At 40.5% G+C, this 17,803-nt stretch overlaps 1 protein-coding gene across 1 annotated transcript; it reads right to left on the bottom strand.

Moving 5' to 3' along the window:
- Window positions 1-8,729: 8,729 nt before the first annotated feature.
- Window positions 8,730-16,239, bottom strand: GPR15 (G protein-coupled receptor 15). Its single transcript, XM_085071200.1, has one exon. The coding sequence runs from the start codon at window positions 10,950-10,952 to the stop codon at window positions 9,852-9,854; it is 1,101 nt and encodes a 366-aa protein (XP_084927326.1). The 5' UTR covers window positions 10,953-16,239; the 3' UTR covers window positions 8,730-9,851.
- Between the last annotated feature and the right edge of the window lie 1,564 nt (window positions 16,240-17,803).

Genomic DNA, 17,803 nt, shown 5'->3' with positions numbered 1-17,803 from the left:
GCAGCAGGGGATGCTCGGGGAGGCGGGAGTCGGGCAGGAGGAAGGCAGGAACAGTTTACAGCCGTAATCCCGCTCTCTGGGGCGGCTGGGACAGGTAAATGGCTCCCTGCCGGCCGCCTGACCCCTGGAACGGGAAGGGTGTTTGGGCATGGGCCGGGCTGGGGCTGAGAGGCTGCAGCTGGGCCGGCGATGGGTGGGGAGGGAGGGTTTGAGTGTTGTTTCCGTAATGCACACAAAGCTTTTCGCATGGGTTTGCCCGCTCACCTGCGCGCTCACCAGAGAGGTGTGGGCACCTTTCGTCTGGGTGTGTGGTGACCACGCTGTGCTTTGCAGACCCAGTTTTTTTGGGGGGAGGAGAAGGGGTGTGCCGAATTAGGTGATCCCATGCTGCAGATTTCTTTATGTTTAGATCTGGGGGTGAGATGTGACTGGGTGACTTCTCAAAGAGTTTCTTTGTAAAATGTTTCTTAAAGCGTTTCTGGGTTTGCTATTCAAAAACCTGGAAAACTGCAGCACAAGTCCAAGCTAACTGTTTGGACAGTAGCTGTGATAAAACTGCTTTAATAAAGTTCCCTAGTGCCATAACGTGCATCACAGCCATCAGGTACTGTCCATGTCTCACGGGAGATGCATTAACTTGCTTGCTGCTATGCCAGGAGTGTATCTGGAAATGGTTTAAAAAACATTTACTATCAACCCCGAGTTGCACTGATTACTGAAAATCTTAACAGAATAAATATTTGCAATATGTGTCCGTGAAGAGCACAGATCATTTATATTCACATTTATGTTCACAGCTTCCTATCTCCAGTTTTACAGTAGCATCCATGTAAATCAGTTCAGATGTTGGGTTTGGGGCTGCTTTATTCTCAGAGTCCACCTGAGAGACAAAAACTGTGAGGGAAAATGTGTGAGAGACCCAGTGTTTGAAAACAAGAGGATTAGGTTCCCTGCTTAGAAAAAGTACTTCAAGATTGTTGTTTTTTCCTGATTGTAGTATTTTCTCTTCTTTCCAAAGGCCTCATTGTTCTCTGGGGTGCCTGATGTTAAAAGTCCTACCAGTGAAGGATTTCTCCTTTTGGAGAGGAGCACAGACCCTCCCAGGTAACCTTCCCTGCAGCCACAGCTTCAAAATGCTGTGCTCAGGTTGGCTTTGACACTTGGAGAGCACAGACCTGTAAAACAGCCAACGTGGCTGCATGACCTGCAGGACTGATCTGTTTTCTGTTGTGGTCAGTTACATCAAAAGTTTTGCTGTTTGGAGTTTTTTGGGGTTTTTTTAGGAAAGAAACCACACAGAAATCAAACCTTGTTAATGGCCACAGACTGTTGTATCCTTAATTTAATGCTGCCTCTTTTCAGTTAAACTGCCACTGTGGCTCTTGGCTAAATCAGCCTTTTAGGTCTCCTATATTTCTGAGCTGCTTTGCTTAGCGTGAAAGTGGGAAGTCTCCTATTTCTCCTTTTTGGGTGTCAAAAATAGTTGGAGCAACATACAATTATTTTAGCAATTTAAGTAACCAATCAAGTCTTTTTGGTCAGGAAAAAGCTTGTGATTTTTAGATTTCAAATGAGCTTTAAGTATTCTAATGATAAGGTTGACTTGACAGAAATAATTTTTGTAAAAATAACTGGTAGATTTTGCTGGAGGGAGAAAGTGATAATTTTATTTGGAGTTACTTTTTTCCAAATAGTACTTTGATACCCCAGAAAAATAAAGATCTATTATATAAAATCAATACACATACACATGATGTGCAATACTTTACTATTCATTGAGAAGCAATGCTTCTTTCAAAAATAGTCATTAATCTGATTAAATGTATTTGTAAAAACGTTCTTTGTTCATATAAACTCTGTCCTTTGTCTGAGGACTTCTTAATAGTGGTTAGATTTAAATATTTTCCACTTCAGTTGTAAGCACTTTTTGCTCCATCATGCATTATTGTGGAGGGTTCACTGGGTGGCTGAATGAGAGAGGAAAAGCAATATTTCTCTATTGAATTGACTCACCGTCAGTCAGTAATTTTTGCCAGTGTGTGTGCAGTGTCAGAAATATGCTGCAGGCAACTGCCATTTGTAAACCTAGAGAAAAACACTTGTAGCAAAAGACAAAGGACAAGAACACTAGGCACTGTCATAAGTTTTTTGGGCACCTCACTAGCAGCTGTCCACTATAGAGGGCTGGCAGTAATGCAGATACTGCCAACTCATCTTATAAACTCATAAAATCAAAATATGGAGCATGAATGCAGAAAGCACTTCAGTTCTTGACATGCATTTGCTCCCACAGGGTACCACGGTTTATGATTGACTCCCCTGGTGAAGCAAACCACAGATCTGACTTAAATAACTGAGTAAATAAAAAACCTGGTTTTGAAGCACCTAAATTGGTAAGTGGGAGCATGTCTGTTCCCTGAGTGAACTGCCTATGTGTGATGCTAATAGATGGTCATAGCCTCAAAACCCTTCAGATTTCCTTTTAAAGGAATGTTTGTTTCCCTTTCAGTGTGTGCAAAGAAAGTATGTGGTTCAAGGGTAAACCTCCAAGTTCAAAAGCAAATAAAAGGAACTTCTGAATATATTTGCATGGCTTTTCATGATTTTGGATTTCATGTGGTGGATTTTATGTGCTCTGAGGATAACGGATGGTTACCTACTCTTACAGGTTTTGACAGATATATGTGAAAAATAATCTGTAAGTGTTTGCTCTTCGTGAACTAGATGGTTGCCTGCAGCCTTCTCTGGCTGTGCCGGTAATGCTACATGTTAGAGCATGAGTCAGAATGAAAGTTTGCTTTTTTCAGATAAAAAGGAAGAAGATGCATGTCAAAATGCGTCCTTTCTATGAACATGAGACACTCTATGTCAAACCCCAGTAGTATCTTACAGCTCTTAGCAGACACTTCAGCTGCTGTGATTTTACACTACAGTTTATCCTGTTCTTACAGCCACAGGAGAAGAGCATGCTTGCCTTAGCAGGGAACACAGATGCCTAAATCACTGTGCCTACACTTAATCCAAGTTGCTAAAGGCAGTTTAAGGAAGGTGCACTATCAGGAAACCTAGTCCTGCAGCACAGCTGGGAGCATCTATTTGGATAACTCTGTGTGAGGCCATATAATTACGAGTTTCATGGGTCTTCAGAGCTTTTGGAGATCAATCATTAAGAGTGAACTCGAAGAGAAACACTAATCCAGTTGGGTTCACTACTGTGTAGGTAGTCTGTGAGTTAGGCTTTTGGTCTTCTCACTCAGCCAAACCCCAGCTCTCTAGAAGTTAGTCATATAAAATTCCAGTTGATTTTCAAGAAAACCAGCAGTTTCCATGCTGACTTTGATTAGTATTTATCTGGATGACATGGAAATAAGGACCTATTAGCATCATTAAGCTAAATGCTCAAGTACTTAAAAATTAGAAAAGTAGGAGTGTTACCTCTCCTTTATGAATCAGCAGGGGGTTCAGACATTTTAATATCCCCAGGAAGGTCACAGTCTCTTAAGTGGCTATGCAGAAGTTGTGTCGCAGCACTATCAATGCAGTTGCCAAGACGCTAGTCCTGAAAGTTAGGGGATTAAAAAGGTTGTTCAAGGTTCATTCTTTTCTCTAGCTAGATCAAGACTTTTTTCCATGCATCAGCTCTTCTCTGAAATGCTGTCTCATCAAGTGTTAGCTTAGTTTCTCATGGGCACCTGTGTGTTTGAGCACATTTCATATCCACCATATACTCTTTGTTCTACTCTCAACAAAAGGAAAAACAAAAGTGCTTTCCAGGTCTCTCCTTGTCTTTATTCTCTTGATTTTTCCAAGGTCTTATTCTCTCTTTGGGTGAGATATTTGCAGAAGTTTTGTCCATTACTTGAGCGTGTTCCTAAGTGGTCAGAAGTACCATGTTCTTTGACTAGATTTCATAATATCTGACTACTTATAATATCTGACATAATATCTGACACCTTATCTAGAGCTGAGGTTTCAGTCATGCCACTGCACTTTTCAGCGTGTTTGTTGCCCTCTCTTTGCTTCTCAGCACCCCTCTATCCATAGTGTCCTTGCTGGTTATGAGGAGAGCAGAAGTTTATGTACATGTATGTGTTTCTTGAAAGCTGCCAACCTTCTGCTCTTACTCACAACCCTTCTTTAGGTGGTGTGGTTGTACCCATGGTGGGTAACTCCCACAGGTTCAAGGACAGGCAAAACCAAATATGCACCTGTCTCTTTTCTCTTTTTTTTTTTGTAATCTTCTTTTTTGTAATGGTTTGCATGTTTTCTCAGTGTGAGGCACGGGTAGAAGTTTCTGTGGTTCCCTGAGGAGGGGGGTGAGGAGTAGGTGACAGGGGAAATGGTGGCTGCCATTTCACAGTTGTCACACAGTTGTTTAGGCAGTGCATAGAGGGAAGTCACTTGAATGGTCAAGTCAGGTGCATGGTACTATATATGGCAAACATTTGTGCTGTGTTTATTTATACATGGTGTTTCTCAGTGCAAAAGCTGCTCTTTGCATTTAAAGTCTGACTTTCTGGACATTTTGCATACCAGTTTAAATGCTAGAGTGAAAATGTGGATGGATTTAAAAACCACTGGACAAGTTTCATTCTCTGAGCAGATGCCACACAGTTTCACAATCTGGTTTTCTTTGCCTCAAATTGAGGGCAAAAGAAAGGGCATCCTTTGAGAAACAGCTGTTCTTTAATATTCATATCAACTAGTTTTATCAGTGTAGAAAGAAAGAGAGCATCAGATTCCAGGGACTCCATTGCACAGTAAAAGACAGAGGTGGGGTTTTTTTTGGGATTGTGACTAGTGACTTTTTTCAGACTAGTGACTTTTGGATGCATCCAGTTATTTCCTGATATTATTGAATCCACTTAACTTTTGAAGGATCTGCAGTTTAGAAAGTGACCATTCACCATTACTGGATATCAGTGCTTTGCAGAGGGTCTGAGGCTAATACAAATGAAAGCTTCTAAATTCACCGTGTGGGAAGCACTTTCTTTGAGATAAGATTCTTACCTTACCTTCCCTGTGCCCTACGCTAGTCCCCAAAGCAGCAAAATGCAGTCCAAATTTCAAGAGAAACATTTGCCTCTTCTTTTTTTGAGATCTGTTGCTGTAAAATCCCATGTGCTGTAGAAAATGTGAGAAGTAAACAGCAGAGGATATATGTTTACTTACTAGGCTTAGTGGGAGCTTCTGACTAAGAATGTGGTCTCTTACTAATAAGGAAACTGTTTTGAAGTTTGAAAATATGTATTTTGGTCACAATGTATTACTTAGGTGATTGGTATCTATCAGTGTTGTGTACTTTCAGACCATAAGAAGTGGCCTCAATCTCTAAAGCTGCTGCAATCTGTTACAGGAACACAGGCGAGGTGAATTGGGAAAAAACCCTACAGTTCAATTCAATTCAATTCAATTCATATTTAAGAAAAACAGGATCAACACAAGTAGCTTGGCCTTTGGCAGGATTTTTTTACCAACTCAGAGGTGGAAGACTGCCTTTCTTCTTGAAGGCTGTTGGTTTCTAATCCACTTGTTTTATCATCTCCCTCATTTTGCATTCTTTGACTTCATTATGAACTCAGGTCTTAGCTGCCCAGATGATTGAGGCCATACTCCCTCTGTCACTTAGTGAGACTCCAAAACCTCCTGTTACTTGCTGCAAGACTCCAGCAGGGTTCTGAACACCTGCGTCTGCAAACTGACCAGCTGCTTGGGTTGTTTTTGAGACCAGGAGTGCACTAATTGCAGGCTTTGTGGTATAATATTAAAATGTTAGATGAGATAACATGGGCTCTTCCTGGTTTTCTAGGGCTACCCAACCACCTCTGTGTGTGACAATAGATAGCATTGTAATTACTTCTGAGGCCATTTAATGCATTGTCAGTGCATGTTTCCACCAGCTGTGGATTTGGGTAGCTCTTTCTCTGTTCCCTTTCATGAACTGATCTCCTTTTCTCTGACAATATGCAGAATGCTGACATATTTGGTAAATAGCCTGAGGGGATGGATTTTCCATTGCAGGATTGTGGTCACTGCTTTCTGTTCTTCACTTGCCATGAAATGTGCTCCTTAACTGAGTGAAGCCTTTTAAGCAAGAGAATCATAGAATCATTTAGGCTGGGAAAGACCTTTAAGAGCATTAAGCCCAACTGTTCCAGTTCAGAAACTTTGAGATGCATAGTGCTCACAGCTTGTAAATCTACTCACAAGTCCCTGCTGGCCTCATGAATGCAAGTGATCCTACAGGGATGACAAATTAGTATCCCAGCAGTAACAGTGGAATTGTTAAAAGTATGTGTGAGTGTCCCCACCCATGAGCTGACATGTCTTCGTGCAGTATGCCTTGCAAGCACCTGAAAAAAACCCCAACCTTCTTTTGCCACGACCTTACTGTTCCTGTGTAGCAATCAACAGATGTATCTTTGCAACATCTTTGCAAGGTCAGGAAATGTTCTTTTTGTAGTTCACCCTATTAGAAACCTGAGGCACAGACATGCAGCGAGGGGCTTTTCATCTCACCAGTGTGGCTGAGGCAGGACAAGAAGCTGCAGATGAAATCTGGATGCATCTAAGTCAGTGGAAGTTTTCCTCTTGGCTTCCAAGAGCTGATCTTCGCTGCAGTAGTTGTGGAGGGTCAGTCTGCTGCAGTGACTAAACCACTGGTCTTGTTTGGGGGCAGCAGGTTTACCCTACTTATTCGGGGTCTGAAGCTATTTCCATGTGTGACTTTCTACTCAGTCCTCTGCAACTCCAAGTTCCATTTAGCTGTGGTGCAGTTGTCAGTGTTAGCACATCTGGTGCTGAAATTAAGGTCGAAAAAATTCTTCGCTTACTTCAGTAAGCATCAGGTCTGGGTACAATTTTTCTTTGTGTTGAGATGAAATTCTTTATTTCTGAAAAATGTCAAGTCATTCAAGCCAAAATGGAGACCAGGAGATGCTTCTTGATTTATATAAAGAAGCAGAGGCACTTCAGCTTTGATTGTGCTCATCTCAGGAAAAGTGCACCAACATCTAGACTCTTGGGAGTGCTACTGGTGGTGTAGTTGTTTTCACTAAAAACGTCCAAAAGTCTTGGTTTAATTCCAAGGCAATACAAAAACATCTCTGAAATAATGAAAAGGTTTGTGGGATGGGCAGATGAATGTTCCCATCCAGATCCACTGAGAGATTTTCTAGTAATGCTTTGCTACTTTTTCATGACAGTGAAAGCAGAAGTTAGATTACAAAAAGCCAAACCATATTTCTTAGCTGCTTTATTTCTTAGCTGATTTATTTTAAAGTAATAAAAGTTGGTGGGAAAAAAACCCCAATCCAAATTACTTACCAAGGTCTTTGGCAGGTGTCAAATCAGAATTGCACCATTTCCATTTTACATAGCAAACCAATTTACTGTCATTAAATTCTTTTAACAGAGATAAAGTAGGCATCCTGTTAAATTACTTGTCTACCAGGTTAAATGCTTTCAATCACAATAATTTTGGTACCATCCTAAGATATGTTAGTGCTAGCAAACAAATAATCAATGTTAACACGGAATAGTAAAAGTTCCAGAAGCAAATTTGTTCAAGCATAGGTTGTCTTTTCTCTGGAAAAATAATTTCTTTAAAAAATTGAAAATAATGTTTACCCTGTCATGAAAATGTCGAATGACTTGCAGTTCACACGAAAATAAGGTACACTCATTTGGACGAAAGTCTGAAAGAAACTGGAGAGATTTCCTTTGCTGAATTAGTTGCCTTTTATATTTTAAATTTTTTTGTTCATGTGGAGCATTTGCTGTAGCATTTATATGTGATCCTCCTCAAGCCTAGCAAAATTGATCAGGTTTATTTGTTATTTACCAGAAACTAAAGGTTTAGGAATGAGATCTTGGTAGATTTCCTTAGTAATTTTTCCAATTTGATCTGGTATATGGAAATATTTTAAAAAATAAAAAACCCAGCAGCCCTAACTAGAATTATTTAAAGCCTTTTAGATTGGATATATTCCAAAATGCTGTACTGCTTTGAGTGGGTGTTGAGGAAATAATGAAGAATTCTGACTTACTGATTTCTTCTGTAATAAAAACTCTATCTTAGATGAAATGCAAATTTTAAGGCTAATTTTTCTAAAAAATAAAAGGTCTCTTATAGACCTGTACAGGCAGAGAGAAGACAGGAGATTGACAACAGACAGCAGTTTTTTAGGGTTGCTGCAAATAAATTTAAAAGTTTATAACTTTAAAATTTGAACTGACACACGTCTCATTTTCAAACACTCTCAGATCTGGGAACAGTTGATGCTCTTTTTGCAGTTGTAAGCCTGAAAAAGGAGTTTGGCAGTTAGGTGGGGCTGGGAGGGAAAGTCTGTCCTGTGGAAGAAGAAAAACAAAATCCTTTAGAAGAGGTAGTGAGGGAGGAAACAAACACAAGCAGCGAAGGGAGGGGAGAGCAAAAAGCTTGTGTGGGTCTCTGATCCCCCCTTGTATGCATATCCCAGTACTCACTGCATGACAGAGAGCACTCTGCCACAGCAATTGCTGAAAGACATTTCTGCTTCCCCTGAGCCTGCAGAGCCAGCTCTTCACCTGCCTGCTGTGGGCTTGCTCTGGTAGCCAGTGGGTCCAGTGTGGAACTGGCTGGGGAGCTGGGCAAGATGTCCACACCTCAGTTTCTAGATTTGCACTGCCCTTGGGTGAGGTCTGCTTTTGCTTCTCCATGGACATTAAACAGCTCAACTGCAAGGCTTGATACAAAATGCAAAACATCAGGATTTATTTGTAACACTCAAGATAGTTATTCCCATTTACAGATGTTTAGAAAATACAGAGATGTGAAAAGAAAAGCCATGGTGGATGTACTCATGCTGCAGTTACTTCAGAGGGATACCACTTCCATTGTCCAGTCTCCAGGCTTTTTCTCTGCTGTCCAGCCAGTAGTCAGGACTTCAGGCTTTGCTCATTTCTGTTTTTCATGAACTGTGTTAGCTGGTAGACATGTCTTCCCTTTGAAGCCTTTGAGCAGATTTGCATGTGTGTAACTGCTCACTCTAGAACTCACTGTGTCCATGTCCTTAGTAGAAGGCAGTGACTCTTTAGTTCTGATCCAAGCAGTCAGAAATTGTGTCAGGTCCTCAAAAAAGTCTTAAAATGCACAAGTGTGCTTTTGTTGGTCTTCTTTTCTTTCAGAGAAAGGTTAAATGCAGGACCTCTTTTGCTTGTCTCCTGGTTTCTCTGCCTTTAAGTTCTTTTTTTTTCCTGAAATCAGTGGCTAAACACTTTATTTATTATGATTAAAACTAAAGATTTAATGATCTAATGAGAAGCTGAGACTTAAAATGCACAAGACTCAAGTTATGAGAACTGGTAACGCACAAATTCATTAAAATAGTGGATTTCTAGATTCAGAAAACCTCCAAAACCACAGAATTGATCAGGCTGGCTTGAGGACATTGTGAATCATTTGTGGGCATGCTAGGAACCAAAAAGAAACACTTGTATTGTTTTCTTGTGCAGAATAAAAACCTATGTAATTTTAAGTTCAAAGCTTGTCTCGTAGAGGCCTTGATCTGAATCACATGGTTCTTTTCTGTACTTTGTAGCACCTGTGCTGGCGTTCCAGCCGAAGCATTTGTAGCTATTTCTTGGTATGATGGTTTCACATTTACACCATGCAGTGTCACAGCCATCACTGTGAAGTAATTCTGTGGTTAAGATTTCCTATTCCATCTGCATTTAAAAGGAAGCAGCATCCCTGCCACCCAAAGTGCTGGCTGTATTAGGCTTGCACCTGTCTCTGTTGCTCGTTTATCGTTTTCTTTTCCTGCCATCTTTGGAAGGAGAAGTTCCTTCCTCCGCAGTCCCACTCCCAGTCAGAGGGACACAGAGCGCTTCCTCTTCCTGGCGGCAAACTCCCCCGCCACAAAATTGGATAAGGAGTGGCTCAGGTGGGTGTCCAGGGTATCAGAGTTGTTGCTGCTGACTTTCACCCACGGGCACAGGCACTGAAGCATGGCTCTGCGGATGTAGTTGTCAAAGCAGAAGTAAATGAAAGGGTTGGCACAGCTATTGGCAAAAGCAAAAGGGCTGCTCACCTTTATGCCCAGCTGGGCAACCGTGCCAGAAAAACAGTCGGGCTGCTTTAGGAGTCCCAAGAGGATCACCATGAGCTTGAAAAGATTGTAAGGAACCCAGGAGACAACAAAAGCTGCCACAACAATGAAGACGATCTTGATGGATTTTCTCAGTTTCTTATCATGTTTCCCAGCCTTCTGATAGTGCACACAGAGTCTCCTGGTGATGGAGCAGTAAAAGGTTAAGATACTCAGCAGCGGGAAGAAGAAGGCCACGATTAAAAGTATCAGTGACATTATCTGCTTGGCTTCTGTCACGGCTTTGTCTGTGCAGTAAGTCTTTCCATTTTGCTGCCTCAGTTCTCTGGACAAGAGGGTTGGCATCCCCAAGCAGCAGGACAACACCCAGACGCAGATGCAGAGTGCTCTGGAATAGGATCTCGTTCTGATCCGCCTGGCCACAGAGGGGTGCATGATGGCGAGGTAGCGGTCAGCGCTCATGCAGGTGAGGAGGAGGATGCTGCAGTACATGTTGACTGAGATGACATAGGAACTAGCTTTGCAGAGGAAAGATCCCACCCTCCAGTTCTTGTCTGACACCTCCATGTCCACCCAGAAGGGCAGCGTGATGAGGAAGATGAAGTCAGATGCAGCGAGGTTGACGATGAAGATGTCAATCAGCCTCTGGACCCGTCGCTTGAAGACTAAGGCTGCTATCAGGATTGAGTTGCCAACAATGCCCACCAGGAACACAGCACAATAAAGGATAGGGAGGAAGGTAGACATTTGCTGAAGGTGCTGGTACTGGCACTGTTCATCGTAGTAGTAGTCATAGTTGAAGGTGACTGTGGACATGGAAGACGGCTGGGGGAGTTCTGTGTCTGGCCCAGCTGTCCTCATCCTCGCTCTGAGGGAGGCTCTGAGCTTCCCCTACCCTTCCCTTCCAGGTCTTCTTTAAAAACATTTAAAGAGGGGGGAGGAGGTGGAGAGGGGGGAGGAGGAGAAAAGTGGTTTTGTGGGGAGGTAATTTGTACGCTTTTAACCAACTGCATAGGCAACGAACAAGAAACAAGTGTAGCTGATTAGTCAAAACCCTGCCTTCAGAATAAATGCTTGTGGCTTTTTTAAAAATCAGGTTTAGTTTTACTCGTTCTATCTCCATTTCACATTTTCTGGCTCTGGGTTTTGCTTTTCTTTTGGGTGGAGGAAAGGTAGTTTTTGAGATTCTGAACTTTTTTTTTTTTTTTTTTTTTTTAGAAAGATATATTGGTAGTTTGAAGAAATTTGGGATTGTACCAGCTCATGAGAAGTCCTAGAGCAGTGAATTCTGGTGCCCCAACATTTACCTATATTCAAAACATTTGGGATAAATTGCTTGTCGGGGCAAGTTCAACTTTTCTGAGGCTTGTAGGTTTTTACTTTACTTGTCTGTTTATGACTGCTGTTTTCTGTTGAAAGTAATTATTTCATATGAGTATGAACAGGGAGAAACATTTATAACTCCTATATCCATTCTGCCCTGTAGCTGGTTGTTCTTTATCAGTCCCAGGTGCTTGGCTGCCCTGCCAGTGCCCTGCTCCTGCCCTGCAGCCCTACCAATTCCCCCAGATCTGGACTCACCACACCCAGCTTTAGGAATGTATTAGAAACTTCGAGAACAGTTTTCCAGTGTGTCGTATTTTCTTCTGCAATCTGAAACTTGACTTGATGCTCCCATCCTCCCCATAGTCTTCCCTATCAGCAGCAGTCCTGGACTCCAGAGCAGTGGTTTGTTCCTTCTCCTTCTGGCTCCACAGCTTGCATGGTTCTTGAGCTGTTCTTATATACAGCACTCACTTCTCTTAATGAGTTCTGATTTCCTTCATCTTTCATTTGTAGTATCAGTATCACTTCAGCTGTGACTTACCTTACAGACAGCCATTTCAGCTTTGCATAAATCAAATGGAAAATCTCATTTTCAAAACTACTGAATTCATTACAGATTTGTCAGTGCATACTAATTTGAATCCTGCACTATTGGTCTTTATCATCCTTCCTCTCTTCAGAAAAGAAATTCATTTTCTCCTTCCTCTCCCTCCCACCTGCATGTTCACAGACCAGGCATATCTCCAGGATTCTCAAAGCTTTGAGGAAATCGCCTACTGGTGCATGCTCCATCCCCAGGCAGACAAATTGCATCTGTATGTGTCTCACATGCAAAAAACAACTCCAAATTACATGCACAGCAAGTTAGTCCCTCCAGTGCACTCTGGATGCACTCAGATTCACTCTCCCAATGCTCAGGGTATGTGCTCCTGTGAAGCATGTAGCTCCTAAACTTCCAAGCACCTGGAAGAGCAGCCAGCTGCTATAAAACAACTGGCTGCAGGATGGAAGGGTATTTAGGTGGGCACTGTCTCATGTAGATATGCTGACATCTGATAAATATTATCACTTATTATCACTTAGCACTATTATATACAACTGCCTTGCTCTCTGTAGGGCACTAGTGGACTCTAGATGGCTATTTTTATGGAATGTGTAAGCATAATTCTTAGTGAGTGTCATTCAGCCATCACAAACTCTGAAAAAGGATCAAGGTGTACAAAAACACTCTGGCTTAGATTACTGATTTGTATGCCACTGATGTAAATGTGAACTGGTAAGGAATGACAGGCTAAAAATATCTTCCTGCCATCTCAAAGTGGGTGTAAGTGTTCACCCTAGATATCACTGTGTCCTTTTCTAAGTAGGAGGCTGTGACTGTTTAGTTAGTTTGCTCATGAATCAGAGCAAAAAAGATTGCATAGATTTGCAAAATGTCTCATTCTTATTCTAGGAGTAATTTCCTGCACCTGATTGCCTAACAGACAATTCTTACTTTCAATGAAATTTAAAAGTCTTTTCTGTGGTGATTAAAGTAAGCAGATACTACTGCTACAAGTCTTTTTGTTTTCGAGAGACTTGTCACTGGTCAGTTACACTATGGATCTGTGTGCCAGCTTATTTCTTCCCTGGCAAAGCTGGGAGAAGGAAGCACAGAACCAAACTCCTAAAACTCTTAAAATCAGGTTGCATGGAGGACATTGCAATTTGCATGCAAGAGACATCAAGTGTAAACCTGCAAGAAAACACAGACTAAAAACCGTCCTTTCACCACCTGAAGAGTACATTGAATATACTGAGTTTTCAGCCAAGGCTTGTATAAAAGGGACCAAGTAGCTTACAGTTTACAAAAATGATGTTTGATGAAGTCAGTGCAGACTTGAGTTTTGTGTTGTCTTTGCTTATTGCTGCTTCAAGGAATGTTTTAGTTCTTTTCTTCCAGGAAGCACTGGGAAATACAGGCATTCTCTTTCCATCAGTACTAGAGCAGGAGATCAGCTGAACCCTATAGTCAATTCTACAATAGTTCTGCCTCTCTTGCAAAGGTGGACCTACATGTTATTTTACTCTGAAGCTAGAACATAACAGCTTACAAGCAGTTACAAGCTTTAGAAATCAAACACAAACTTCTCTTCCCTCCACCTTGCACTACTTCATACTCCTTGAAATTCACTCCTTCCCTCTCCATCTCAGAGCAAACAAAAAAGTGAGTAACTTTAAAAAGCTTAAAGGCATCATAAAGATAAGTTTACATCTGTGTAGTCCTGTGTTTGTGGTTCCTCACTATGTAGTCTCCCTTTAGTTTAATAGCCTTACTCACTAAAATAAAAAATTAAATGGTAAACCTTTTCCAACAGGGACCAACTCTACTCTATTGAATTTGCTCTGTATTTCTTGAATGCTCTGAACAGGTATGTCTCTTAGGTATGTCACTGCATGTTGCCATAGTCCACATGTGACACTTCCTCAGCTGGGCAGAAGACTTGCAAAGATAATCTAAAGCATTGTCATGAATAGCAAAGTGATCTGTAATTATCCAAGAGGAGTGAGAGCAGGCATATTTGTCAGTAGTCCTCACCTCATCCTGCTCCTATATTTCCAGGATTTTCCTCCTCCCAGGCTTCACCAGTTACATGTAAACCCTTTTCCCCAAAAAAATTCTCTGCTGAAGCAACCAGCTACTCATTTGGCTTGGGTGTATGTTCTTCCATTTGGCATACCCAGCTTGTCCAGCCCTTGACTCAGCTCTAAAAAAATGAAGCTTCCGGGTGCTGAGTAGTTTTGAACCTGAGAATAAACTTAACTTTTGTAACTAAACACCCAGAGGAGATACTGTGATGGTGGCCCCACATTTGGCCAGTTCTGCTTTAAAGTGTGTGCTTCTCCGGTGGTCCTGCCTCTCTCAAATGCACCTGTGAAATCTGTCAGGTCAGAGTTTGGAACATTCCTTAAATCTTCCTCATAGGAAATGCTGAGGTGTTTTCAACATCAGCAAGGGAAAAGCTTTTATGTCTTTGCTCACGGTTCTGTAATGCCTGTGATACATGTATTATGGTAGGTAGTCACGTAATTTTGTGGGAAAACTATCTGCACAGGAAGTATGCAGGGCAGCTGATTTTGTTTGTTACACACACCACCTCCCCCTCACAAATTTCTGCAATTGAAACGTTTCAGGTAGCAAGGTGTGGGTTTGTTTTTTGTGGGTTGGTTATGGGTTTTTTTGTTTTGGTTTGGTCTGGTTGGGTGTTTTTATTTTTTGTTTGGTTGGTCTGTTTGTTTGTTTTGGTGGGGGTTTTTTTGTTGTTTTTGTTTTTTGTTTTACACCCTTGGTTTTAGCGATAGTTCAAATGTAGTTTTATTCCGGCTTGTACATGCACTTTTATATCAGCACAGGTATCTAGATAAAATAAGCTGCATATCTGTAAATTATTAATAGTGATAAATGTTGAGAAGGACAGAGGTTCATTTGCCTGTAGAATAAAGTGTAATAGTTCCTGAATGATAGTACTTCCAAAATATGCAATAAATGGTTTTGCAGACCTAATTAAAAAAGGAAAAAATAAAAAACCTCACACTAAATTGGCTGAAACTGCCCTATTATGCTATGGCCAGTTGAAGGCAGGCTCAGAGGTGACTATATGAACATTAACCAACACAAGTTTCCCCCTCAACGAAGAGGAAAGGGTGGAACCTATTCAGGTAAAATTGTGGGCACTGAGACATTGCTTCAGGATACACTGAAATAGGTTCATGCTGAGAGCAGTGGTCTACAAAATGCAGAGCAGGAAGAAAATATGTTTGTATGCCTAATTTTTAAATACAGATTAGTGTTTATTGCTGTTTATCTCATCCTTTTTTAATTTATATTTTTGTGTGTGCTTTATAATGTACATACTGTATTAGTGCAGTTCTAAAAATATATATATATTTAATAAGGGTATCTGCTTAAAAAGTTTTTACTGACAAGGTGCATGATAAAAAGGTTTGGAGACCACTGACACAGAGGAGGAGTGAGTATCATTATAATGCCCCAGTGCTATTCATGTTATTTGGGAGAAACACATCTAGAAAATTGTATTATATCTGTGAAAATTATACTACTGTGTTCTGTGCCACAAAAATAACAGAAAAACAAAGAAGGCAGAAATAAAATCATGCAAACTGTATAAAGAGATCTGAGGGGAATTGAAGGGATTTTCTGCTCACTCTGGCTATGTGAAATGCTCATAGATGGTGCCTAAAACTAAAACTGCCCTTTTTATTATTACAAAGACAATATTTGTTGGGGAAGGTGATATCTTGCAAATAAACTAGTAGTTTTGGAAAAATGGGCAGACTTTCAAACACCATTTTCAGGTCTGAATCAGTAACTCCTGAAGTGAACATGATATATGAAGAAGGTTCTTTTCTGTTTTCATTCTGTATTAGCTTCATTTAATACAGATGGTGCCACCTCCTACAAATGTTTACTTATTTCCTTAGACTGTGAGGACTAAAATGGCACAAATTTTGTACTAAACAATTTAATTTTTTGCAACATATTGGGGCTTTGTTTTTGTTTGTTTTGTTTGCAGCAGTCTGATGTTAAATTCTGAGAACTTAGTAATGCACATGCTACATCAAAGCAATCAAAGAATCAAAGAAATTTCACTTTTGCAAAAAGCAGGAGCAGCGTTTGTGCTTTAGCCCTCAGCATTATTCCCTTCATGCTTGCTTTCCTGTGCACAGTAAAACAAACTTTAAAACCTTCCCAACTGATCATGTTCGGTAACTAAACTGATCAACTAGTGGTTCTGCTGATGCACATTGAGAAGGTGTGAAAAAAAAAAAAAAACAGAAAAAGAAAAAAGATAGTTGTTGGCAAGGAATGACCCCTGTGTTCATCTGTAATGTTTTTATTGGGTTACTCTCACTATAAGGAAGGGTATTTTTCCAGAAAAAAAAAATTAATCCAGGTGAAATCTGTAGAAAATATTTGAAGTAAATAAAATGAAAATGCATCTCTTCCCTCTGGATACTTTTGAGCAGCTGCACACTTCATATTGATCAGAGCAGATTATGAAAAACAAGAGGCCACTGTAGCCTAATTTAATAATGGAAGTAGAAATGGCTGTAAAGTTCTTCAGAATTGATTTTCATTTTTACGAAATTGGATCTTTTAGGACAAAAACTGTAAACATGCCAGTTTAGATAATTCACTACACTTTGCAGTAAATGGTTCCAATTCTGCTTTTACCATGGCTTAGAATACAGAGAGGTTTTGTTGACTTTTTTTCCTTTTAATGTTTTCTGGCTTCAACCTTTGACAGTTTTTCCAGGTATACAGAAAGAAATTACTGATTTTTTTTTTTGTTCCCTACTGCTACTACATGTAATTTATAATCTTGCAACTCCTTAATTCAATAAATGAACTCCTTAAATAAACTCCTGTAAATAAAATTGACTGACCTTCTGTGATATATTTCATTGAGATAGGTTTTCTAATTGCTCAGTGATTTTCATATCCGTTTTCAGGTTTATCTCTACTTGCTCAACATATCAAAACCAGACATGCTATTTCAGCAGCCAACAGCAATTCTAGATGTGATACATGTGAGATTCTTTCCTCCTTGTGATTTCTCAGTTTATACATCTGATCTTACTGGAAAGTTGGGGGTTTTTTTGGGGGCCATGTCTTGGCAGTTGGTACTTCACCAACATTTTTCCTTTTCATTTTGTGTTTCCCAGGATAAAGTCTCATGTCAGGTAAGTATAGCCTCCAGGCTTTGCTTTTAAATTAATGAGCTCATCGATGACCTTATTGAAATGCATGTTTGCTTGTCCCAGCTGCAGCATGATCAGGTCACCCTGTCCCAGAGCCCTCTCCATGTCATTATTTACCCTCCCCTCGTGTCATCTGGGAGGTTTATCAGCAATACTCTGCTTTCTTCCAGGTCATAAAGATGACAAGTATTTTAGAGTCCAGGATAAATCTCAGTTAGACCCCAAAATACATCTTTGTAGACAGTTACGTTATGAGGTGTTGGTGAGACAGCTCTTTGTTGCAGAAAGGTGGGACATATAGACAGAGGTTTATTTGATCAAACGTAATTACTAATTTTTTTTAGTTAAAAAAAAAAAGTTGCACCAAATGAAAGAAGTTTCTTCTATCACAGCTTTCATCTTTACATCCTAGCTTCATACCTTGCTGCAAAAAATATTTCCTGGCTGTTCTGGTGGAGGAGTTGGTTGACATAAATCCCCAAAAGTCCCCAGAGACATCAAAGCCTCGGATGCTTCTGGGTTTTTTTTCTGAGTATTTGTTTGCTTGTTTGGAGGTTTGTAAAATCAAGACTGGATGGGCTGGTCTCTCAGCAGCGGAACTGTAAACCACTTTTAAGAGTCCT

Source organism: Lichenostomus cassidix, chromosome 1, assembly GCF_008360975.1.
Source record: "Lichenostomus cassidix isolate B80296 chromosome 1, HeHo_3.0, whole genome shotgun sequence".
NCBI classification, from domain to species: Eukaryota; Metazoa; Chordata; class Aves; order Passeriformes; family Meliphagidae; genus Lichenostomus; species Lichenostomus cassidix.
This window is presented reverse-complemented; position numbering and strand designations above follow the sequence as displayed.